General features: G+C 46.3%; 1 protein-coding gene across 1 annotated transcript in view; it reads left to right on the top strand.

The window, feature by feature from the left end:
* The first annotated feature begins 767 nt into the window (after positions 1-767).
* The window catches only part of DNAH17 (dynein axonemal heavy chain 17), a 1,486,981-nt gene continuing 1,461,119 nt past the window's right edge, over positions 768-26,629 (top strand). The window contains exon 1 of the mRNA XM_029599137.1: positions 768-1,192. Coding sequence (XP_029454997.1) covers positions 830-1,192 — 363 coding nt within the window. The 5' untranslated portion in view covers positions 768-829. The remainder of the gene's footprint in view (positions 1,193-26,629) is intronic.

Genomic DNA, 26,629 nt, shown 5'->3' with positions numbered 1-26,629 from the left:
AAGCAGAAATCTGAGATGAGGAGGGAGAGGGAAGGAGGTTCTAGGATTGAAGAAGGGGAGGAGAGAGTAGGAGAGTTAGGAAGTTGGTTTCAGGATCTGTGTAGAAAGGAGAGGTAGGAATGAAGGGAGGTTCTAGGATTTGGGGGATAGAATCCGAGATCAAGAAAGAGAGATCTGAATTTCTGGGAGGAGGAGGTCAGGTGTGTCTACCGTACTTCGTTCCTGCAGCCCCTTGCTTCCCCTTCACATCCATTTCTGGCATATATTATCCACATATAAACCCAGCACCAATCCCTTCTCTCTCACACACAGACACATCCCTCAGCTGATCCTCTCTCCTCTCCTGCAATGATCCTTACTCAGCTTCTACTAACCTCCTCAAATTGATCTTCCTTTGCTCTATCTGCTCCAGGAATTCCCCCCTCCCATTCTGTTCCCGTAGGCTGCCTAGTAGGGAAGGAGCTGGAACAGGAAGCACAGGGCTGTTCTCTGCTGACTGAGATTCAGCACAACTAGAAAGCAGCATATCTTCAGACAGCCTGATAACACACCCCCCCCCCCCCATTTTCGTCACCCTAGGCACAGGCCTAGTGTGTGCATTGAGAAATCCAAGCCTATTTATACTGAGAACAAATGTTGTTTCTAACTTAATCATCCCATTGAATAATTCCAACTTTTAAATTGTGGTGTTTTTCTGGATTTTGTGATGTTACCTTGTGAGGCTAATTTAGTATTAAAAAAAAATGTTTTTACTTTTACAGGAAAAATTATTTGTGAAGGGAAAACAGTTGATTGTGTTCACAGAAGTGCTTCTACAGCGTAGAAGAAAATGGAGAAAGGTGAACAAAGTCTGGATTCAAGTGACCCAAGAATAGAATTTTTGCAGAATTATACTCTTTTGACCTTGAAGTTAAAGGGAGACAAATGGACAAAATTCTTGTCAGTTGAGGAGAACAAGCTTGCAATTTCTGTCTTTTTTGATAAAGCAGAAGAACTGGTGCTTGTTATTTCTACAAATACTGCAGGCCTTCTGTATTCTAGCTTGGAATTCCCAGCCACCCTTAAGACCAAAGGAGTCTATTTTGTGAAAAAGAACAAAGCCATTATTACCAAGGACAACATCATGTCAGTCCTCCTGGTGGGAGACATCAGCAACTTTCCAGTGGAGCAGTTCATCACAGTGATGGAGGAGGTGGGACTCTAAAACCTGAAGTGGGGGGGAGGGGAGGTGAGGGAGAAAAAAGAGGATATGGCTATTGTGTATTAGTAACCTCATCAGGTGAACAAAAATATGCATGCCCTCCAAAACTTGGAAAATACTGTCATAAATAATTGGAGGTAACTCAATAAATACTATACCATATCTGAATCCAATTAAATCTAACCTTCTAAAACCATACACTCAATAGCCCATAAAACCAATGGCTTCTGAACTCTAAGATTTAGCAAATATTACATCACATTTTAACATTACACTTATTAATATGTATATCTCTAAACAAATATAGTGAATCAATATACTTTACAAACTAACATTCCCTTATTTATTCTTTGGATACTCCAAAGAAGCATTGGACTGGGTTTACAAGATCTATTTAAAATAATGAAAGAACTGGATTTAAGATAAGGGAATGTTTGTTTGTAAAGTATATTGATTCACTATATTTGTTTAGAGATATACATGGGAATAAGTGTAATGTTAAAATGTGATGTAATATTTGCTAAATCTTAGAGTTCAGAAGCCATTGGTTTTATGGGCTATTGAGTGTATGGTTTTAGAAGGTGAATGAAGGTTATGGTTGTGTTGATGCTGGGGTAAAGTATGGAAGTTTGTGGTATGGTTGTGAGTGTTGTGAGAATTAAGAGTAGTATGTATGGGGTGATTTTTAATGATTAAGTTTATAACATATATAGGTCCACCATAATTGGATAATAAAGGATTAGATTTAAATGGATTCAGATATGGTATAGTATTTATTGAGTTACCTCCAATTATTTATGACAGTATTGTGTATTAGTGGCATGGCAATTCACCCTAATCATTTCATACTTAGAGATTTCACTTGGCATTTTAGTGCCCCCCCCCCCCCCCTTAAAAAACACAAAGAGGTCCAGATTTAAATGCACCTAGCCAGATACTAAGAAGTTATCCAGCCAAATAAAAATTTGGCCACTTATCTGGCTAAATTCTAGCTGGATAGCTATTTAGCCAGCTAGAATTTGGCCGGATAAATAAGGGTTCCCTGTACGTACCCGGATCAGTCCAGGACAGCTGGGTTTTGCCTCCCCACCAGCAGATGGAGACAGAAGAAGACTTTGCGGACTCTGTCCTATACCCCTGAGGTGCCACCTAGTGTCTGCCAGTATTCTTCTGTCTCCAGCAGATGATGGAGGTGAAAAGCCTAGTGTCTCTCGGTGGTACTAAGTTAGGGGTTTTTTTGTCTTAGCTTAGTGCTGCCCTTTTTTTATGGTTTGTTAGGGATCTGGACAGGTTCCTTTAGTTTAAAAAAAAAAAAAAAAAAGTTAGGAAGTTTTCTTCAGGCAAGTAGTGCAGCGTCTAGCCTCCCAGGGGGTTGTCAGGTCCTGGTGGGACCATCCCCCCTGGAATTCGAGGCTGCAGAGCAGAGGGTTGGGGACCCTAATTCTGCCGTGGCTCGGGGTGATGCCGGGGGTCTCGGCCACTCACCCTCGACCAGCCTGCTGTTTTACCAGGTAAACTTTAAATTTACTAATTTTCTTCAAAACTTGCCTGGAGTTAGGTCTTCCTTCGGCCAGGTGTTCACTACGTTTTCGCTGTTTTTCGCCGTTTTTTCGGCCCGGGGGGACTGGGAAATCGCGCCGAACGCCGCGGTTCTTTTTTCGGGTAGTCAAAAATCGAGCCCGGGGATTTGCGGCCTACTCACTGGGAATTTGCTCCAATCGCTGCAGTTCTTTTTTTGGGTAGTCAAAAATCGAGCACGGAGATTTGTGGCCTACTCACCGGGAATTTGCTCCGATCGCCGCAGTTCTTTTTTCGGGTAGTCAAAAATCGAGCCCGGGGATTTGCAGCCTACTGACCGGGAATTTGCTCCGATCGCCGCAGTTCTTTTTTCGGGTAGTCAAAAATCGAGCCCGGGGATTTGCAGCCTACTGACCGGGAATTTGCTCCGATCGCCGCGGTTCTTTTTTCGGGTAGTCAAAAATCGAGCCCGGGGCTTTTACCGCGCGGTGCGGCCTACTGACCGGGAAATTGCTCCGAATGCCATGGTTCTTTTTTCGGGTAGTCAAAAATCGAGCCCGGGGATTTGCAGCCTACTGACCGGGAATTTGCTCCGATCGCCGCGGTTCTTTTTTCGGGTAGTCAAAAATCGAGCCCGGGGCTTTTACCACGAGGTGCGGCCTACTGACCGGGAAATTGCTCCGAACGCCGTGGTTCTTTTTTCGGGTAGTCAAAAATTGAGCCCAGGGCTTTTACCGCGAGGTGCGGCCTACTGACTGGGAAATTGCTCCGAACGCTGCGGTTCTTTTTCGGGCACTCAACAAATCGAGCCCGGGGATATGCCACGTGGTGCGGCCTGCTCTGCCTGTGGCAGTGCGCGCGCGGATTTCCCGCGCTGGGGTCTGCACAGCCTGTCTCTCCGGTGGGGAAGGCTCCTCCCGGGATTTGCTTGGCAAGGAGCCAGTGCAAGGCTCCAGATCGCGTCGGGAGCCCCGGAGGCCTGATGTTAGGGAGAAAGACCCGGTTCCGCTGGCTCCACTCCAGCTCAGTGCTGGCACGGAGGCCTTGTTAGCAACCTTCAGGGACCAGGAGAAGACAGCGCTGGATGCGCTGGGTGATGGGTCTTCTCCTCCTCCGCTCTCCCCGAGGCCGGCTGCTCCTGGTGGGGGCATGGCTCCGATAGCTCCAGCCGGTGTTTCCTCAGATGAGGAGGATTCGGAGTCGGATGGTTCTTCTTCTTCGTTCTCCTCCCACTTTGTGGACATGATGCGCAAGTTCTTCAAGGCTCGCAGATCTGGACGGAGGTCGCGGTCCAGGTTCCCCGGGAGTCTTCTTCACGGAAGCGGTCCAGGCGGTCGGAGGGGGCGGATGCCCCCAAGCCGAAGCGTCCTCTCCGTTCTTGGGAAAGGCTGACGGAGTCTTCTCAATCGGACTCATTGGAGGACGATCCAGCGCCCCCGATACCTACTGGCGACGGACAGGAAGTGGATCCTGAGCTTCATCCTCAGCCGGCCAAGCCAGGGGCGGCCCAGGCGCCAGACGGCGATGACCCCAAGGTGGTGCGCCTGTTTCGCAGAGATGAGCTAGGGCCGCTGATACCGGTTATTCCAAAAAAAAGGACGGGTCCTTCCGGCCCATCCTCGATCTGAAGCGCGTAAACCACGCTCTGAAGGTGCCCCGGTTTCGGATGGAAACGCTTCGCTCGGTAATAGCGTCGGTGCACAAAGGGGAGTTCTTGGCTTTTCTGGACCTGTCGGAGGCGTACTTCCACATCCCCATCCGTCCAGACCATCAGAGATACCTACGGTTTGCAGTCCTGGGGCGCCACTTTCAGTTCTGCGCCCTTCCGTTCGGTCTGGCAACGGCTCCCCAGGTATTCACCAAGGTGATGGTGGTAGTTGCAGCCACTTTGCGACGGGAGGGGATCTTGGTCCATCCATACCTGGATGATTGGTTGGTTCGAGCGAAGTCGGAAAGTCTCTGCAGGGACGCGGTTCAACGGGTCCTCTGGAAGTTGGGCTTCTTGGGATGGGAGGTCAACCCCGCGAAGAGCCATCTGACCCCCCTTTCAGAACTTGGTATTCCTCGGGGCTTGTTTCGATACGGTTTCAGGGAAGGTCTTTCTGACGGAGGAAAGAGTTTGGAAACTCAGGCAACAGGTGTCGGAATTCCAATCTCTCTCTCATCCTTCGGCCTGGGATTATTTGCAGGTCCTGGGCTTCGACCATCGATCTCGTACCATGGGCATTTGCACATATGCGTCCTCTTCATTCAGATTTGTTGTCCCGCTGGAAGCCTCGCTCGCAGCTTTACGACGCTGTGCTTCCCCTGTCGAGGACGGTGGGTTCCAGTCTGCAGTGGTGGCTTTCTCCGCACAACTTGCGTCAGGGGATGGACCTGGAGACTCCCTGCTGGACCGTAGTGACCACGGATGCCAGCCTCTCTGGATGGGGAGCGGTTTGTCAGGATACGTCGGTCCAGTGGACCAGGCAGGAGGCATCCTGGTCAATCAATCGCTTAGAGACCAGAGCGGTTTGCTTAGCGCTTCAGGCCCTCCTACCGTTGGTGGAGGGCAGGTCGGTGAGGGTGCTCTCCGACAATGCGACGACAGTAGCATACATCAATCGTCAGGGCGGCACCAGGAGCCATCCGGTGGCGGCGGAGGCACAACTTTTGCTCCGCTGGGCGGAGGCACATCTTTACCGGATAGCAGCGTCTCACATTGCCGGTGTGGACAACGTCCAAGCGGATTTTCTCAGTCGCCACCAACTAGACCCCGGAGAGTGGGAACTCTCCGACGCCTTTCATCGTCTGTGCGACCGGTGGTCCACACCGGCTATAGATCTGATGGCGACGTACCGCAACGCCAATGCCCCTCGGTTCTTCAGTCGTCGGCGGGAACCGGGGGCGGAGGGAGTGGACGCTCTGGTCCTCCCCTGGCTCGGGAACATTCTCCTGTACGTGTTTCCCCCATGGCCGTTGGTGGGCAAAGTCCTGCGCCGCATCGAAAGTCACGCCGGAAAAGTGATTCTAGTGGCCCCGGAGCGGCCAAGGCGTCTGTGGTTCGCGGATCTTCTGGCTCTGGCAGTGGACGGTCCACTGAGGTTTCATCCGTCTCCCACGCTACTGCGGCAGGGGCCCGTCTGTTTCACAGAGGCAGATCGCTTTTGTCTAGCGGCATGGCTTATGAAAGGCGTCGGTTGAAGAGTAAGGGTTACTCTGATGCGGTGGTGGCCATGCTCTTACGTTCCCGCAAGACTTCTACGTCTATGGCGTATGTCCGAGTCTGGGGAGTCTTTGAGTCCTGGTGTATCGACCACTGTGTACAGCCCGCCAAGGCATCTATTCCAGAAGTTCTGGATTTCTTACAGCCAGGACTAGCCAAGGGTTTGGCATTCAATTCGCTGCGGGTGCAGGTGGCGGCTCTGGGCAGTTTCAGAGGGAAGGTGCAGGGAGTGCTTCTTGCCTCTCACCCGGATGTGGTTTGTTTTTTGCGGGGCGTTAAGCACCTTCGCCCTCCGGTCCGGAGTCCGTGTCCTTCTTGGAGATTAAACCTGGTACTCAAAGTGCTTTGTTCGGCTCCTTTTGAACCATTGCGTCGGGTGACTTTGAAGGATCTGACCTTGAAGACGGTTTTTCTGGTGGCGGTTTCTTCCGCTAGACAGGTGTCCGAGCTTCAGGCCCTGTCGTGCAGGGAGCCCTTCTTGCGGATTTCCGAGGTGGGAGTCTCCCTGAGAACCGTTCCCTCTTTTCTCCCGAAGGTGGTGTCATCTTTTCATGTGAACCAGTCTGTGGAACTTCCTTCCTTTGCGGGGGTGGATTCTTCTTCTCCAGAGGCAAAGGAGTTGCAGAAGCTGGACGTGAAGAGGGCTCTGTTACGCTATTTAGAGGTAATGAACGGTTTTCGACTTTCGGACCACCTCTTCGTACTTTGGAGTGGGCCCAAAAAAGGGCAGAAGGCATCTAAGTCAATGATTGCCCGATGGTTGAAGGAGGTGATTTCTTCTGCTTACCTGGTTCAGGGTCGTCCGCTTCCTTCTGGCCTTAAGGCCCATTCTACTCGCTCGCAGTCGACCTCTTGGGCGGAGTGCCAGCAGGTGTCGCCACAGGAAATTTGTAGGGTGGCCACCTGGCAGTCTTCGCATACCTTTGCAAGGCATTATCGGCTTGATGTCTGGGCTCCAGAGCCCGGTTCCTTTGGGGCCAGTGTGCTCCGAGCAGGACTCTCTCAGTCCCACCCTGGTTGAGATAGCTTTGGTACATCCCAGCTGTCCTGGACTGATCCGGGTACATACAGGGAAAGGAAAATTGGTTCTTACCTGCTAATTTTCGTTCCTGTAGAACCACGGATCAGTCCAGACGACCCGCCCAGGAAAACGATGGAGAGTCCGCTCGGCTGGTGGCTGATCGTTATTTGTTACATGTGGTTTAGTGTGTTCATATCCTCTGCTCTGCGAGGGAGGTGGTTTTATGGTTGATAGTTATGGTTTTTTGTATCTGTTTTTTCTGCTTGGTACTGAATCATACTGGCAGACACTAGGTGGCACCTCAGGGGTATAGGACAGAGTCCGCAAAGTCTTCTTCTGTCTCCATCTGCTGGTGGGGAGGCAAAACCCAGCTGTCCTGGACTGATCCGTGGTACTACAGGAACGAAAATTAGCAGGTAAGAACCAATTTTCCTATGCTCCAGAGGCATTTCCAAGAGGAGCTGAGTTAACTGGATAAGTTATCTGTCTAAATCCGATTTCCTTGTTCTGCTTCACCAGTCAAGAAGAACATTTGCATTTAGTCCCCTTATCCAGCAGTTGAAGCAGAGTTGTTTATTTTCTTTTTTGATGACATTACCTTTATGTATATCATACATGGAACCAGATATACCCAGTGTTCTCTGCCTCAGCTATTAGATGGCCAGTTGTAGACAATCCTTGACCGGTTTTTTAATTGAAGAGAATTTTTATGGATATTTCAGGGTTGTGATGTAGTGCTTAAACTATTTTGAGTCAAATTTATCTTAAGGGCCAGGCTCCTGCAGATTGTATGCTGCAGTAAAGCATTCCAGGATAACAAGATAACTCACTAGCCATCTGATGGGGTTTGTTTTCTCTGGAGAACACTAAATGTGTAGTTTGAGCAAGCCCTTTTCTAAAAAAGGGACCATTTGTTTATTCTCTGAGCTAAAATACTTGTGGAGGCTAAGCTCCTGCAATTGATCAGCCTTGCAGCAAAGCATGCCGTTTACAATTTAAAAGCTCACTACCTCTTATCAGGACTCAAAGGGGCCGATGCAATACAGTGTGCTCAGCCGAGCGCACTATATAACCTGCACTCTGACGCGGGTTAAATAAGCGCTAATCCACCCCCTAATGCAACAGAGGGATTAGCGCCTATTTAATCCGCGTCGGATGTGGAGTGAATGTAATAGCGCTCATCACATGCAAATGCATGTGAATGAGCCTATTACTCATTCACTCCGCATGCAAAAAAATAAATGTGCGTCTCAGATGCGTCTCAGATGCACATTTATCGCTCAGCTATTAACGCCTGCCTGGAGCAGGCGTTAATAGCTGAGCGCAGGTAAAGAAGTACAGAAAAGCAGATAAAACTGCTTTCCCTGTACATACCCGGATCAGTCCAGACAGTGGGTTGAGCCTCCTGTCCTGCAGAAGGAGACAGAGCAAAATTGAAAAGGTATCCTATATCAGGTCAGTGCTCATCCTGCATCCCTTCAGTATTTCTCTGTCTCCCAGCAGAGGCAGGCAGTTGAACCTGCGGTTCCCTAGCTTTCTCTGTTTTTCACACTGTGGTGATTTCTTTCTTTCTCCTTCTGATTGTTTCCAGGATCAAGCAAGTATTGATTAATTTCTATATGTAAAAGAAAAAGAATTTGAAGGAAATCAAACTTCTTGTCTATGTGAGACAGCTCTGTCTCACAGCTCTTACAGGGTCCCAGGGGGGATTTTAGGGGTGTGTATCCGTTTTCGATGTATTGGCGATCCGCAACGTATTTTGTCCTATCCATTAAATACGTGGGGAGGCGAAACGCATCGCGACTCCCCACGTATTTAACTTATTATCCGTTTAATTCGGTGTGCCCAGCGGCACGCGCTTTTCTTCGCCCCCATTAGCTACTAGCTATCTATGATTTTCACAAAATGGCAGTGCCCATGCCCTACATTCCGGTATCCATGCCGACCTGTCTGACCCTTTCCTGTGAGTCACAGTTACTCACAGGAAAGGGTCGGACAGGTCGGCATGGATACCAGAATGCAGCGTATCCGCGCTGACATTTTGTGACAATGCAGCCAATCGCGCTGTCATTCAGTGCTCTCTGTCGATTTTTTTATTTTTTTTATTTTTTATTTATGAATTTTCACATCCAGTACAAGAATTTTTAACAAATATCTTGTCAAAGAAATACAGGTCATTTACATCCAAAAAGAATTTCCAACAACGTGTTCAATTAAGAATCACATTAAGCAAACATCTTCCACTGTAAGTGGCCTTACTAACAACAGGAGAAATTTTTGAGATTCGTTACTTAAAAAAGAAAGGGAGCCTAATTTATAGGAAATAAATACTACAATCTAGTACCTGAAACCTTCTTTATTCCTTAATTACCTGACTCTGTTTACCGAGGAGGTTTTTTAACTGTTCTGGGTCTAGAAAGGAATATTCCTTTCCCCCCAGTTTAATTGCACACCTGCAAGGATATTTTAAAAAGAAGAAACCTCCTTTTTCTTCTACATCTTTTTTTAATCCCATAAATTTTTTCCTACGCAGTTGAGTGTTTTCTCCAAGTCAGGATAAATCCAAGCTTTTTGATCTATTTCGAAAAAATAATTTTAAAACATTATCTTTATCCATAATGAACGCAAATTGAACCAATAAAGTAATCTATCTTTTAATATCCAGATCTTCTTGGGACTTCTGTAGTAAGTTCTGATATTATTTATGGATGGTTCCTCTATTTGTTCTCTTCCTATTATCTATTTTTTCTACTATTTTTTCTACCTGATCTTTTCTCTTTTTTAGCCCAACATAGAAGGCTCTGACTACTACTGGAATAGCTTGTTCAGTATATAAGAATTTTGATAACATATGTTCTAAATAGTTCAGTTGGACTTAAATAATCAGAAACAGGAAAATTTGTTATCCTTAAATTCAATGCCCTCACTGTATTTTCCAGTGATTCTATTTTTCTTTGATATAACATTTCATTTTTCATTTGAATCTCCTGAACACACTCAACCTGTTTCAACCGAATATCTAAATTTCCTATTTTTTCCTGTTGTTCTTTAATCTTTTTACTATTCTCCTTCAAGGTTATATTAGTCTGTCTTACTTCACCTGTCAGGTTTACTATGAGGGTATCAATCTTTACCATATAATTCCAAAGGGAGTCCAATGTAACTGTATTGGGCTTCATTACCTTTACTTTGACTGAATCTAACAAATCAACCACATTACTAATAGACATCTTTGGTGTACTAGAGTCTCTAGGTTCCATTTGAGATCTTCCTTCTACAACAATTTCCTGATCTTTTTCCATCTGAGATGATTCCTCCAAATTCCCACTCCTTTTTTGTTCTTCTTCTTGCAGGTTAGATACCATTCCAATTCCAGTTTCCTCCAATCGGTTACCTTCAGGTTCTACTAGGGGAAGACTCCCCTTTTGGCCCGGAGATGGAACCTCAGGTGCCCCGGGACTTAATGATATTTCCGAGGCCAGGTGTGGGAGGTTTGGCTCTAAACCATCCCGCACAGCGGCCTGTACCTCGGGGATCAATTGAGAAGTTTCCAGCCAATCTGCTACCAGTCTTTGTCCAGGTAATGGGGCATTAGTAGAGGCAAGGCGTATTCTTGCCTTTCTCTTTGTATGAGGCATCTTAATAATTTGGAAACAATAACCTGGACAATTCTCGATACAGATAGAATCTTGTACTATTTTTTCTTTAATGACGAATCTCTTGGAGAAAGATATGGGCAAAATAAGAAATGTCCTTAATATATTTTCAAGACACAAATATCACTTATGTTTCCATACCTTCCAGGCAACTCAGGCAAATCAGGCAAAGCCAGGCTATGGCGGCGCGCCTGGCGTCGACTGCGCGCTGCCGTCGATCGTGATTTTATAGTCCCGCCTCCAGTTCCGTTTCTGGTTCGGGGCAGCCAAGCTGGCAAATTCCACCTCCGTTTGGGCTCAAAAGTCTCCTCAAACCCCCGGATCAGGCAGGAAATCAGGTAAAAGCAGCACAAAAGGTTTCTCACCCGATATCTTTCTCCGCTCTCTGTCGATTTTACTGATGAGCCAGCACTATATAAACATCAGCATGAGGAGCCACGCAGTTATTTCCAGCGATGCTGTGGGGAGGTGGGCTGGGTGTAAGAGAAGGCTGCACTGAGAGATAGGCTAGTTAAGCTAGTTAAGGAAAGAAAAAGCTAATTATTCTTTGTTTTGCTGCAGTGCCAGGGTCAGCTAGTCCTGTTTATTTTGGTGATCTCTGACTGAGAAGAGAAGCTGTGCTAGGTCAGCTAGCACTGACCACCATTTAGGGTGTTGGTCTGGCTTGGAGAGATATATTATTTTCAATTTCATCCATTTTTCTGGAGTGACAAAAATTCCAGCTTTTTTTTTTTTTAACATTATATTTATTGTATTCAGACACAAATATAACACAGATCTGTTCATAAAACTTAGCGAACAGGGAACAACGAAAGTTCAACAACACAAGAAACCAATAAAAGAGTAGGCTTGGCATCCAGATGCTAACAAGCATTAACATTATATACAGCAAATTGTTTCGCCATCGCGGCCTAGTCTCAAAGGGTAAACATAAACAGAAATGCTTATCTGTACATATATCATGGCATTATATTTGGATTTATTAAAAAACCGTAACCGTGTATGTCCAAATAATATTTCGTATTTTCTCCCCTTTCCCTAGCCCTTCTCCCATACCCTCCCCTCCCCCCCCCCACCCTTCTTGAGGTACAGTATGAGGTTTGCAGTAGGTGGGTAATAACCAAGATGTAAGCTGAAGGCCTTATAAGGGAAGGATGTAAAAGGAGATACTATACAGGGTCTTATGGACATTATCATAAGCAGGGATGACCAGCCACCATGAGGGCAATCCCATGCGCTGCTGCTACCTCAGATCTCTTACCGAAGTGGCCTATTTCAACTTGAAAGGGCGGGGTTCCCTTATAATGTGGTCGGACTGGGCTGTAAATGTTTTAAGAATGGATCCCACACTTGCTCCACATCCACTTTCTGTCGGCTCGATACTCTAAGACCGCGGTAGAAAGAGTGTGGCATTGCCAGGCGCACCCTTCCTCCGCGCACGCACAGTTCTCTTCACTTAGCGCTCGATACTCTCTTCTAATTGCATGCAAATGCATGCCGCGGCTGCGAAGCCTTAGGCAAGCGTTAGGCCCGCGCAACCCATTTTACTGTATAGAGCGCCTATACAGTATCCTGGGTTCGCGGGCCTAACGCTTCACGGTCGCGCTGGTATCTGTTATTTCAAATGTCATTTCAAATGACATTTGAAATGACAGGTACCAGGAAGTGGACAGTTATGTTCCCCGATGCTCAGCAAACTTTCCCCCAGCCCCGCTTACCTGCCCTGGCCCCGTCCGGTCTCCGGTCCAGCCCGTCTGGTCTCCGGTGCAGCCCCAGTCCGGTCTCCTGCAGCCCCGTCCGGTCCCCTCCTCCCGAAGCAAAAAAAAAAAAAAACCGAAAAAGTAGCAAGGCTCGGGCCTGCTACGGTAGTCCCTTCTCCCTTCTCCTCTCCTCCCGATTTCGGCGCTCAAGGCGGCCGGGTGGGCGTGCATTCATCCAGGCAGAGGGAGCCGGTGGCGGAAAACGGCCTCCGGCTCCCTCTGCCTGGATGAATGCATGGCCCCCGCCGGCAGTGAATGAACGCCCGTGCCTGTGCCCGTGCATTCATTTCAGCGCTCAAGGCAGTCACATGCCGTGACGTCACGACGTCACGGCATGTGACTGCCTTGAGCGCTGAAATGAATGCACGGGCATTCATTCACTGCAGTCGGGGGCCGGCTCCCTCTGCCCTGGATGAATGCACGCCCACCCGGCCGCCTTGAGCGCCGAAATCGGGAGGAAGGGAGAAGGGAGAAGGGACTACCGTAGCAGGCCCGAGCCTTGCTACTTTTTCGGTTTTTTTTTTTTTTTTTGCTTCGGGAGGAGGGGACAGGACTGGGGCTGCACCGGAGACCGGACGGGGCCTTGAGCGCCGAAATCGGGAGGAGAGGAGAGAAGGGACTATCGTAGCAGGCCCGAGCCTTGCTACTTTTTCGGTTTTTTTTTTTTTTGCTTCGGGAGGACTGGGGCTGCACCGGAGACCGGACGGGGCCAGGGCAGGTAAGCAATGTTTTTACACTTTTTTTACACTATTTTTTACACTTTATTCCCGTTTTAATTTTCGAACACCACACTAACACCACGTAGAGGGTAGCGGTAAACTAACACGTTAAGGCCGCGGCAAAATAGCGGGTTACAAAGGAGATAATCTGAGCGTGCGTCACAGTATCGTAGGGGAATAGCTAATTCCTTCATTATACAGCTAATTCGTTCATTTACATATCATATACATGCTGCGTGCGGAAAGGGTTATGCGTCTGTTTTAAGAAGCGCTAAGGACGCGTGAAACTGGAGACTGTATCGCTGGATCGCCTTACGCGTCCGAATTGTGCGCTCCTAGCTCGTTACAGACGGGAAATCTTCAACCGAACGTTACAGTATCGAGCTGTGTGAAGGCTGTTGCCTGTATAAATATATTTCATGGGAGCAGAGCCGAAACATAAGCTTAAACCAGAGATCCCACACTGGGCCCTGAGTGTCCAACCAACAAGCCAAGATACCCTTCTTTCCCAGTGTTGCAGCTTTAACCAGGAATCTCAACAACCATTTGAACTGTGGGCCTTTCACCATGGTATCTGACGGGATCCCAAAGAGCCACAACAAGGGGTCCAATGGGATATCACTGTGCCAGAGGGTCACACAAAAGTTCCGTATATCATTCCAAAAAGTCTGTATGGCAGAACATTCCCAGAATACATGAAAATAAGTCCCCGGGGATAGCCCACATTTCTGGCATATAGGAGACTCGCAAAGATGAGCCTGAAAGGCCCGTACAGGGGTGATGAAACCCTGCCACAGAAATTTGTATTGGGTCTCTCTCAGGTCTTCCGTGACCGTGATGGAAGCGATCTGGGAAAAGCATTTGATAAAAAGTTCATAGGACAAGGAGAATAGAGGCCATTGTTTCCATCTACCATAGAGTCTCTTCAGATTAGCGTCAGAAAGACCCTCAACCAGCCCCTTATAAAATTGGGAAATATTAGGCCGTTTAGAAGTCCTGGTTGAGAAAATATTTCTCAATCTTTCATTGGTGGGAAGCCCTCTCCAGTTATTACTACAAAACTGCATAAAGTGTCTGATTTGTAAATAGGCAAAGTTGTCCACTGTTGGAAGTCGGAATTGTTGTTGGAGCTCTGAGAAACTATACAACTGACCCGTGAGAGGATGAATCAATTGATAAATATATGTAAGTCCCAAGCCGCGCCATTGTTGAAATGCCATCCCCTGTGTGCCTGGTAGAAAGTACGAGTTGTTAGTTAAGGTGAGCAAAGGGGTAATCCCTTTAGGCTGTCCGAGTTTTTTACAAAGCTGCACCCAAGCCGTCCTACAACTGGCCACCAATAAATGATCCTTAAGCTGCTGTGTGTAGGAGTAATGAAGAGGCATCAGACAGCTTTCATGGCAGGCAGGTCAAAAGGGCTTGAGCACAGTGTAGCACTCTCTTTTATTGTACATTCATACAAAGGCAGATGATGTGTCATTACATGATTGGCTACTTTCCCATAGCAACAGACGAGTCCTTACACTATTGGCTTTGGCTCAGGGGGTGTGCACGGATCATTTCATTGGCTGCTGAAATCTATACCTCCTGACTTTGTCCTGCCTCTGACTAGGGAACACCCAGCCCCTCCCCCAGGAATTCAGGGCCAACAGGTATCCTTTCCCAGGCAGAGACTTAAGCACAAGTGATGCTTTTTATTCAGGCAAAGGTCAGGGAGAAGGGAAGTTAGTGTTTAAACCTGATGAAATGGCTTGCTGGCAAGCGCATATTTCCCACATCTCACCCTTTCTGTTTTTGTTTAGGGCAGCTCAGTAAAGTTTTAGACCCTTACTGAAATCTGTTATGTCTTGGTATGGGCTGGAAATAGGGGAAGGGGGATTATGGAGAGAAGAAAGCTAATTCGGCGTGGTGTGCCAGCCACCGATGAGCTCCTGAATCTCCATATCACCCAGAGCTGGTGCAGGTGGTGTGCCAACGCTGCAGGGCTCATGATTCCCTATTAGGCATCTTACAAGACATCTTTGTATCCGGGCTGAGAGCAAGGTTTCAATATAGATATGAGGGTTGGGTATGCACTGAATACAGCATCACAGGCAAATAATTAAGATAATTATGGTCATTATAATAGAAATCACCCCTTTGAGACTAGAAATATCAGGGAGCCAGGACCATAGCCAGTCCCATGGAGAAGTAGGTATTCTGTCTGAAAGTGGTGCATCAGCAACCATGGTTTCTATCTGCTCTATGGTATGTGTGAGGTTTGCTTTATAAACTGATATGTACACACAGCAAAGAGATCCAATTAATGCACAAACACCACCCTTTAAGGCTAAAATGGTTTCTAAGGTATAGCTGTTCTGAATGCTACTTCTCTAATCTGAGAGACTTTTGTTGTAAGTAGTTTTAATGCATAGACTGTCTGATTAAATAGGGCAGTCGTCCAGTTAGCTAGGATGTGTAAGTCTCTGTAATTCATAGCTGTCCCCATTGGGGGAAACTAGCTTCTAGCTATCTGAGTTTCTGTATACTTTTCTATGGGATTATTTATCGCCTCCCTTTTGTTACGGAGCCTTGCTTTGGGTAAATTTTTGACTGCATAGTATGAGGGGAGGATGTAGCCTAAAGTGCATCTGTCTATCCATCTTGGGGAAATGTACATATATGCTCTACGCCCACATAACATCCATATGTTTCCTAACAGATTAGTGGACATGTCATTGGTTATCATTTGGGCTATATAACTACAAAGGGTAAATCCTTCATCCCCTCTATACTTTCTGTACCTGCTTGGGTCTCCCACTGCACATCCTGAAATCTGCCAATTGCATACATATGTGGTATAACTATGCAAGTGTTCAGTGATTAATACAAAAGTTCAGTTACAATATGGATATTTCCCACCTGAATTCCCTTTCCATCCCCTGTATCATAGTCCCAACAAAGAGCGGCAGTCTCTTGAATACGGCTACCAATGTGTAGTATGGTATTATTAACTGGAGAGTTAATGAAAACCTCTCTGTAAAGGATAATTAGTCCATACTGTAAGGTTAAATGGTACAGCATGCATCAGTAGTTCTCCGCAGGCTTGGGTTGGCATGTGTGTGCAGATCTAACAGTCTGTTCGATTCAACAGGTGTGAAAAGTTCTGATTCGAGGATGTACATGTTGTCCTGTCAGAGTCCTTGTTCTGGAATCGCCATAGCTGGAGAAATAGGGCAAAAGATGAGGATGCAGAACACAATTGTTAATGAGTTGGCATTCAGGCAAGAAAAAGCGGCTAATAAGTTCTCTGGAGTTTTCTCAAGGCCTTGCTGTTCTAAGAGTTGTGCAGATTGGTTGGATAGGGCCTTGATCTGTCTCCAGGTCATGTGGTGCTGCTTTTTGCAAGGAGTCCGGTCTCTGTCCTTCTGAGGGCTGTGGAGGCTCATGGAGAAGTTGGGGATCGGGTCCTGTAGACCTGGACACCTTTCCATCTTTCCACGGCTTGATTGGACCTGTGGGAGCAAGCAGAGAAACATATCCTCATTCCCCATTTTAAGGGAACGGGACTGTACCAGACATTAAATATTCTATACAAAACTGATGGCTGTGGGTGACTAACCCTAGTCCCATAATGATTACTCATGGTTGTGGTCTTAAATTTGATCCTGATATGTTTAGATGATTTAAAGTAAACAAAAAGTAAACAATACTTTGTTCAGCCAGTCCTTCTTAGGGGAAAATTCAGGGGCAATCCCCCTTTTTCTTTTTGTTTGGTCCAGAGCTCTTAAGGGTATGATTTGCTCTCTCCACAATGGCTTGCCCTGTGGTGTTTGTAGGGGATGCCAAATAAGTATTTAATGTTCAATTATTGACAAAATTCATGTAAAGGAATGGCTGCAATAAGCAGAGCCATTATTAGTTTTCAGAACAGAGGGATTATCAAGAAAGTTTTTATGCAGTGATCAATTTTCATTCAGTAAAATAGCAATAAATGTAAATTAATCGTGTAAAGGAAAAGTCATTTGCTGTAAGCTGAATCAAATGACAAGTATATTAGACATTACATTAAACATATGTTACACAAGACTGACATATATTCATTCATCTTGCAAATATTCATTTACACAAAACTGACACATATTCATCCATCCTGCAAATATTTCTTGCATCAAGACAGACAACAGATAACACATAATATGAGCTAAAAATCTTATCAAAAAGTTATCAAAAACAAAATTAGATCAAGGATCAAAAGTCAAAAGTCAAAAGGTGTTTAGAAAAATGTTAAAATAACTGCAAAGTGTCCATCTTCACATCTCTTCATGGCAGCGTCAATCTGGAAAATATTAAAAACTGGCATACAGCAAAAAATTACTAAGGTAAGGATTAAAGTGAAATTCTTACTTTTTTAACCTTGAAGAAATCAATTCTATCATTCAATTTAATAAAATCAATTTGGATTTACAAGAAAAGGTTTGGGAGGGATTGCTTTAGATGTAGCAACCTCTATCAGTAAAAATTTCAAGGTTCAGAATTCTGTAAAAATTTGTGAAAAAGAAAATAAAACTGAAGTGTCCTTAAGACATGAGGACCGCAGATCTGAAAAATAAAAACTATTATACAACAGAATTATTAAAACAATAATATAATATAACTTGTAGAATAACATAGCGCCTCCTAGTGGAGACCCCATCATTACTTTATAGATTGCAACTATTGTTCCAGGTTGCAATCAATAATACTCTGAGCTTAAATTCAATGTGGAGTATCAGAATAGAATTTCTTCTTATAATTATTAGAATAGGAAATTAAACACGCTGTTTGCTCAGCTCTGTCTGCTGCATGCTAAAGTTTGAAAGTATTAAAAGATTAAAGACAGATTGAGAGGAAGGGCTAGTGCAGTAATGCATTGAAAGTTGAGGGAAAAGATTTGGATCAGCAGGATATCTGAACTGTCTCGTGCCCCCCTTTGAAAGCTGCAAGCACAGTTAAAGAAAAGTATTAGTTATAACAAATATAGAAAAGTTATAACAAATATATAAACTAGAGAGAGAAACTGCAGTACTAAGTCCAGTTTTTTTTCTTTTCAAAAGTTCTCCCTCCCTCCCCCATGAGTGGCTAGCAAGAGTTACAGAAAAGGGGGGGAGGAGCAGTGTTTCTCAAAAGAAAAGAACTGCACCCAAGGAATTAATCCTTCAGTCAATAGGAACTGAAAGATAGCTTTGTTTAACAATTTAGATAACATCGACCACAGACAATGGCTTGGCAAGGGCTTGCTGATTCCTTGTAGACTTGCTGATTCCTTGCAGACAGATTCTATTTTAATTTACTTTAGGGAGAATCACAGTAAGAATACAAGTTCGGTGTGCTGGCAATTCAAACTATAAACTTAAATCTCAGAGAAATGGAGTCATTTTAAATGTGAGCCAAATAAACTTTGCAAAAGGGAAACTTTCACATGTAATTTACACAGTAATTGTTCAAATCTCAGTACAGTTTTAACATAAGGTTCCGCATTCACTTTGTGGGGGAAAATACTCTCAAAGTATGCAGATTTGTTGTAACTGAATTTCAAAAGAGAAACTACTCCTTAAGCAAGAGAAACCATTTTTTTTTCCATAGTGATATTTTCTTTGCTTGTAACGCAGGAGTCTAATTAAATCCTTTTTTTCATATTGATATTTTCTTTGCTTGTAACGCAGGAGTCTAATTAAATCCTTTTTTTCATAATGATATTTTCTTTGCTTGTAACACAGGAGTGCAGCTGCCTGGCCCAAGGTCTTATACGCTGATTTCTTTGAAGACCTGGGGGCATAGCCACTGCTCATGGCACTCAACTCTATTGCTGCCACACCTAGTTCTTTGTTTCTTTCTGTAATGGGAAAGGCTTGAATCCCTTTCAATAATTCCTCCCTTGTGAGATTTCCATGTTCTAGGTGGAATCCCATGCTGACCGCGGCACATAAATTGTTACTGGGAGCAGTGGTTTGAGATGGTAATTTACCTGGACAAATTGATGATGCAGAATTAATGACTGTCTCAGGCAATGGCAAATGGGGGTGCAGGGAGTTGGTGGTTGGTGGGGGAAGGGCTTGCAGGCAAGATGGAGGAAGGCTAGTTTTTCTGACCTCAGTGTTTTCAGTTTCCTGGGGCCTTTTCTCTGAGGTGGATGCAGAGGAAGCCTCAGGAGCCATGTGATTGTGTGTCCCCAGATGTTCTATTTCATTTTCTGTCCCCCTTTGTTCATGGTTCTTTTCTGTGATGGGGAAGGCTTGAAGTCCTTCCAACAATTCTGTTTCTGTAAGGTTTTCTTTCTGCTGAAATTCAATGCTAATCACCCCACCCAGGCCAGGTTGTGGCTCTATTGTTCTCAAGGACTGCTTTTCTGAAGAAATGAGGAAGGTGTGAATTGGCTTGGGTGTGGGTATGGAGAGCTGATACAAAGAATTTGCTGTCTCTGAGGGAGACTGAGCATAAGATGGGGGAAGGGTATTCTGATTGAGTCTGCCTGCTTCTAAAAGCACATGGTTTGAAACTGCTGTCTTGGAACTTTTTTTTTCCATGTGTTCGATGGCCTCTGTACATTTTTGCCAGATTAATCTTTGCTTTATGGGAGCTCTGGGAGCCGTATGAAGATAATTGCCGATTGAAATCCATTCCTGGGTATTTAGAGTTCCCGCCTCTATTGAATACCAAGGGCAACGGCAAGCTATTTCACTTATTAATTTTTCTAAGTCCCCCAGGCTGACTTGTGCTATTTCCCCCCTGGTAACGAAATAATGATTCTTGATGATTTTCTGCAGCTCCTTGGCATGTAGCCTCTGCTGCATAGATAAATCACCTCCCATTGCTCACGAGTGTGGGGAACAAACTTGCTAAAAAATACTTAAATATACTAAAAAGTACTTTAATATACTTACGATTAGCAGATCTGTTGAACGATGCGCATCTAAGCTATGTCCAGCCGAATGAGCAGAGAGTATCACAGGCAGGGTCACCAGATGTAGGAGTAATGAAGAGGCATCAGACAGCTTTCATGGCAGGCAGGTCAAAAGGGCTTGAGCACAGTGTAGCACTCTCTTTTATTGTACATTCATACAAAGGCAGATGATGTGTCATTACATGATTGGCTACTTTCCCATAGCAACAGACGAGTCCTTACACTATTGGCTTTGGCTCAGGGGGTGTGCACGGATCATTTCATTGGCTGCTGAAATCTATACCTCCTGACTTTGTCCTGCCTCTGACTAGGGAACACCCAGCCCCTCCCCCAGGAATTCAGGGCCAACAGGTATCCTTTCCCAGGCAGAGACTTAAGCACAAGTGATGCTTTTATTCAGGCAAAGGTCAGGGAGAAGGGAAGTTAGTGTTTAAACCTGATGAAATGGCTTGCTGGCAAGCGCATATTTCCCACACTGTGGGACAGCGGTATCCTTCATGTGTAACAAAGAGTTAAGAGTGGGAACCCTGTACCAATCCCGCAATAAAGAATTCGGTATATAGTGTGTTGTTCCCCACAGCCAATCCTGTACAAGCCTCAACATACAGGCCAGGTTATATTTCACTAAATCTGGACAGCCCAAACCACCCATCTGAGTCTGTAGCTGTAAGCTGTGCAAGGAGATACGCGCCTTCTTTCCTCCCCACAAGTATTTTCTGAGGTCTCGATGAAGCGAGTGAATGTCTTGTGATGAGAGCATAAGGGGCATCATTTGTAAAATGTACAGCCATTTGTGGAGAATGACCATTTGATATAAGTGAACTCTCCCCTTCAGAGATAAAGGTAATGCCTGCCAACGATCAAGTGTAGTGTGGGTATATTTCAAAAGGGGTTGTACATTTAATCTATAAATAACACCCAAATCTCGTGGTATTTTCACCCCTAAATGGGTAAGCACTCCAGGAGCCCAGCGGAGTGGGAAAGACCCCGCCCAGGTGTCGTGCAGTTCGCCTGTAACATCCATGGCCTCTGACTTTTCCCTGTTTATTTTAAGTCCAGCAAAGGAGCCGAATTGTTCTTGTAAACTAAGCAGCTGGGGCAGGGATGTATCAGGGTGTGACAAAAATACCAGGACATCGTCAGCAAATGCTGCTACCTTGAACTGCCCTTTAGTCCTCTCAAATCCCAGTATCTGCGGGTGAGCCTCAATCTTACGCAAAAGCGGGTCAATAGTCAGGATATATAAAAGGGGTGATAAAGGGCATCCCTGACGGACTCCCCTTTGAATCTCTACCGAGTCCGAACTAACTCTGTTCACGATAATCTGGGATAGTGGTGATGCATATAATAACCGGATATAGTGTTCAAAATCCCCTTCCAACCCATATCTGTATAACACAGAAAACATGTACGACCAGGACACCCTGTCGAACGCTTTCTCAGAGTCGAAGCCTATCACAAGCGCAGGAGTAGCCGTCTGCTGACAAAATTGTAGGGCAGAGAGAAGCTTGATAATATGACTGGTAGCCGAGCGTCCCTGGACAAATCCCACCTGCTGTTCCGTAATCAATGTGGGGATAATCAAAGCTAGTCTGTCGGCCAAAACCTTGGCCAGGATCTTAAGATCACTGTTAAGTAATGAAATTGGTCTATACGACTCAGGTTTTTGAGGGTCTTTCCCGGGTTTGGGGAGAACTATGATGTGTGCCTGATTAAATTCCCGGGGGAAACTACCTCGGACCAGTCCATCTTTATAAAATTCCGTTAAAGGGACTGCAATCTGCGTCTTAAGCAGCTTGTAAAAATCATACGAAAACCCGTCTGGGCCCGGTGATTTCCCAGAGGCCATGGATGTGATAACCCGCATCACTTCATAGGACTGGAGAGGGCGGTTCAAAAACTCTTTTTGCTGAGCAGTAATCTGGGGCAGTTGGACATCGGAGAAGAAATCCCATTCGGCAAGGGCTGGTGGGGGTGTATCTGCCTTATATAAGGTAGAGTAAAAAACCCGGAAAACCTCTCCTACGTCTTTAGCCGCCGACACTGGTTGTCCATGTACGTTTTTCATAGTATAAATTAAAGATTTTGGGCGAGCTGCCCGTACTAGGTTTGCTAATGGTCTACCCGTGTTGCGGTCTCCACCGCTTCCCCCCTATCCGCTCTGCACTGCGCTTACCTGCAGTGGTGGAAACGCCGCTCCCGCGGCTCTGCCGGCCTCCTAGGGCGTCCGCCATTACCGGCCCATCTTCCTGCCACCACGCGCGCGCGAGGATGCGCACTATGGACGCACAGCCGCCGGAAGTCTGGCCCCGCCCGGGCTAACGACGCCACGCCCCAAGCCTGATTTAACCGGCGTTCGGTTACTGTCTCATTGCCTTGCAACGAGGTTCGCTACTGGTTAGTAGTTCTGAGTTGCGCTTCGTTTGTTCCATGGTTCCTGACTTGACTTCAGCCTGTTCCTGACTCTGCTTCTGCCAGCCGCCTGCCTTTGACTTCAGCCTGTTCCTGACTCCGCTTCTGCCAGCCACCTGCCTTTGACTCCAGCCTGTTCCTGACTTCGTTTCTGCTCGCCGCCAGCCACCGACTACAGCCCGTGCCTGATCCCGCTCCGGTCTGCTGCCAGCCTTTGACCTGGGTTCGTCTCCGTTCCTGCTCACAGTCTGTTCCAGTTCTCAGCACGCTACAGACTCCGTTCCTGCTCACAGTCTGTTCCAGTTCTCAGCACGCTACAGACTCCGTTCCTGCTCACCGCTTGCTTCAGCTCACAGCACGCTACAGACTCCGTTCCTGCTCACAGTCTGTTCCAGTTCTCAGCACGCTACAGACTCCATTCCTGCTCACAGCTTGCTTCAGCTCACAGCACGCTACAGACTCCGTTCCTGCTCACAGTCTGTTCCAGTTCTCAGCACGCTACAGCCTCTGGTTCTGCCCACGGTCTGCTCCAGCACACGTCCGACCCAACTAACCCACAGACTACAGCATTCCTATTGGACTACCTTATCATATTCTCTGCCCAGGCCTCCTTCTACTATAGAGACTCAGACTGTTCTCCTAAGTCCCAAGGTTCCAGAACCCTACGGGCTTCTCCTGGGGGGTTCCTGGTTCCCGGGTGAATACCTCGGCCTGTGGCTCCGCCTCCTGACCTGCCCTACCATTGGGGTAGTTCGGCCCAAGGGTTCACTCCCGGACTGCAGCTTCCCAAACTGCAACAACCCGTTTTATTCCCATAGCGAAAGTAATTATGTTGTGCAACCTGTAGAGACTTACTCGCCCGTATGTGGAGCACTGTGTTTAGTTGATTGAGGACACTAAAATAGGCCTTTCGCTTGTCTTCGGATGAGTTCGAGAGCCAAGCTTTCCGGGCCTGTTTAGTGAGGGATTCTAACCTTACATAGAAACATATAGAAACATAGAAATGACGGCAGAAGAAGACCAAATGGCCCATCCAGTCTGCCCAGCAAGCTTCACACATTTTTTCTCTCATACTTATCTGTTTCTCTTAGCTCTTGGTTCTATTTCCCTTCCACCCCCACCTTTAATGTAGAGAGCAGTGATGGAGCTGCATCCAAGTGAAATATCTAGCTTGATTAGTTAGGGGTAGTAGGGGTAGTAACCGCCGCAATAAGCAAGCTACACCCATGCTTATTTGTTTTACCCAGACTATGTTATACAGCCCTTATTGGTGGTTTTTCTTCTCCCCTGCCGTTGAAGCAGGGAGCTATGCTGGATATGCATGAAGTATCAGTTTTCTTTTTTCTTCCCTGCCGTTGAAGCAGAGAGCTATGCTGGATATGCGTGAAGTATCAGTCTTCTCCCATGCTGTTGAAGCAGAGAGCCATGCTGGATATGCGTGAAGTATCAGGCACATTTGGTTTGGGGTAGTAACCGCCGTAACAAGCCAGCTACTCCCCGCTTTGTGAGTGCGAATCCTTTATTCTTCTCCCCTGCCGTTGAAGCTATGCTGGATATGTGTGAAGCATCAGCTTTTCTTTCCCCTGCTGTTGAAGCAGAGAGCTATGCTGGAAATGCGTGAAGTATCAGTCTTCTCCCATGCCGTTGAAGCAGATAGCCATGCTGGATATGCATCGAAAGTGAAGTATCAGGCACATTTGGTTTGGGGTAGTAACCGCCGTAACAAGCCAGCTACTCCCCGCTTTGTGAGTGCGAACCCTCTTTTCTTCTCCCCTGCCATTGAAGCAGAGAGCTCTGCTGGATGTGTGAAGTATCAGTTTTTCTTCTCCCCTGCCGTTGAAGCAGAGAACTATGCTGTATATGCACTGAAAGTGAAGTATCAGGCTTATTTGATTTGGGGTAGTAACCGCCGTAACAAGCCAGCTACTCCCCTCTTTGTGAGTGCGAATCCTTTTTTCCACATTTCCTCTTGCTGTTGAAGCTTAGAGCGATGTTGGAGTCACAGTAAGCATGTGTATGTTTATTTAATAAGGGTATTGTCTCCAGGCAGTAGCCATCATTCTGGCGAGTCACCCACTCTTCATTGGCGGCCTCTTGACTTTATGGATCCACAGTGTTTATCCCACGCCCTTTTGAAGTCCTTCACAGTTCTGGTCTTCACCACATCCTCCGGAAGGGCATTCCAGGCATCCACCACCCTCTCCGTGAAGAAATACTTCCTGACATTGGTTCTGAATCTTCCTCCCTGGAGCTTCAAATCGTGACCCCTGGTTCTGCTGATTTTTTTCCTACGGAAAAGTTTTGTCGTTGTCTTTGGATCATTAACACCTTTCAAGTATCTGAAAGTCTGTATCATATCACCTCTGCTCCTCCTTTCCTCCAGGGTGTACATATTTAGATTCTTCAATCTCTCCTCGTACGTCATCCGATGAAGATCCTCCACCTTCCTGGTCGCCCTTCTCTGTACCGCTTCCATCTTGTCTTTGTCTTTTTGTAGATACGGTCTCCAGAACTGAACACAGTACTCCAGGTGAGGCCTCACCAAGGACCTGTACAAGGGAATAATCACTTCCCTTTTCTTACTCGATATTCCTCTCTCTATGCAGCCCAGCATTCTTCTGGCTTTTGCTATCGCCTTGTCGCATTGTTTCGCAGACTTCATATCATTAGACACTATCACCCCAAGGTCCCTCTCCTGCTCTGTGCACATCAGCCTTTCCCCCCCCATCGAATACAGTTCATTCGGATTTCCACTCTCCATATGCATGACTTTGCACTTCTTGGCATTGAATCTCAGCTGCCATATCTTCGACCACTCTTCCAGTTTCCTTAGATCCCGTCTCATTCTCTCCACTCCTTCCGGCATGTCCACTCTGTTGCAGATCTTAGTGTCATCCGCAAAAAGACAAACCATACCTTCTATCCCGTCCGCAATGTCGCTCACAAAGATATTGAACAGGACCGGTCCCAACACCGATCCTTGCGGTACACCACTTAAAACCGCTCTCTCTTCAGAGAAGGTTCCATTTACCATCACACATTGTCTTCTGTTCGTCAACCAATTTGCAATCCAGGTCACCACCTCGGCACTCACTCCTAAGCTTCTCGTTTTATTCACCAGTCTCCTGTGCGGAACCGTATCAAAAGCTTTGCTGAAATCCATTACTTTTCCCACCACCGAAGTGAGGCTAACCGGTCTGTAGTTGCCAGCCTTCTCCCTGTTCCCACTCTTGTGAAGCGGGACCACCACCGCTCTTCTCCAATCACTCAGCACCACTCCCGTGTCTAGGGATCTATTGAACAGGTCACACAGGTCACACAGCGGAGCCGCCAGAACATCTCTGAGCTCCCTCAATATCCTTGCAGATATATATCCTTAATATATCTGCATTGAGCCGTTTATACCGAGCACTCGTATAGCCCAGAATGTCGCCCCGCAGGACGGCTTTACCCGCTTCCCAGTATAAGTGTGGCGTACAAACATGTTGGGCATTATTCTTGGTATAATCTAGCCATTTATCGTTTAGGAAGGCTTGGAAGTCTTTATCATGTCTAAGAGTCGCAGGGAACGTCCAATGTTTCTGGCCATTGAACCGTGGACCTATGTTCAATGTCAATGAGACAGGGGAGTGGTCTGAAATAACCGGTAATTCAATATCTGCTTTAACTACTTTCGGGAAAATCTCCCCATCTATTAACACGTAGTCTATACGGGAAGAGGAGCCGTGAGGGTTGGAGAAAAAGGTGTAATCCCTATCCAAGGGATGTAGTGTCCTCCATACATCTATAACTCCCAATTGAGAACAAACCAAGTCCACCCCTTCACCACGTTTGGGAGGCTGCTGCCCACGAGTCTGGGATCTATCCAGAGTACCATCCATCACACAATTGAAGTCCCCGGCTACCAGTAATAAGCCTTCCCTGTGCGTCAGAAGCTGACCATTTAAAAATTTAAGAAAACGCTGGGGGTTCTTCGTAGGTGCATAGATGCAGCATATTGTAACTGGCTGGCCCTGCCAGTTACCAAACACCAGCACATATCTACCTTCAGGGTCTGATAGAGAATGGGTCGATACAAAATCTGTGGATTTATTTATAAGTATCGCTACTCCCGCCTTTTTATGTTGTGCTGCAGCAAAGTAACACGTCTTCACCCAATCTCTCTGAAGTTTCAGAGATTCTTTAGTCGTGAGATGAGTCTCTTGAATACAAACT

The sequence above is a fragment of the Rhinatrema bivittatum genome, chromosome 4 (assembly GCF_901001135.1).
Source record: "Rhinatrema bivittatum chromosome 4, aRhiBiv1.1, whole genome shotgun sequence".
NCBI lineage: Eukaryota > Metazoa > Chordata > Amphibia > Gymnophiona > Rhinatrematidae > Rhinatrema > Rhinatrema bivittatum.
This window is presented reverse-complemented; position numbering and strand designations above follow the sequence as displayed.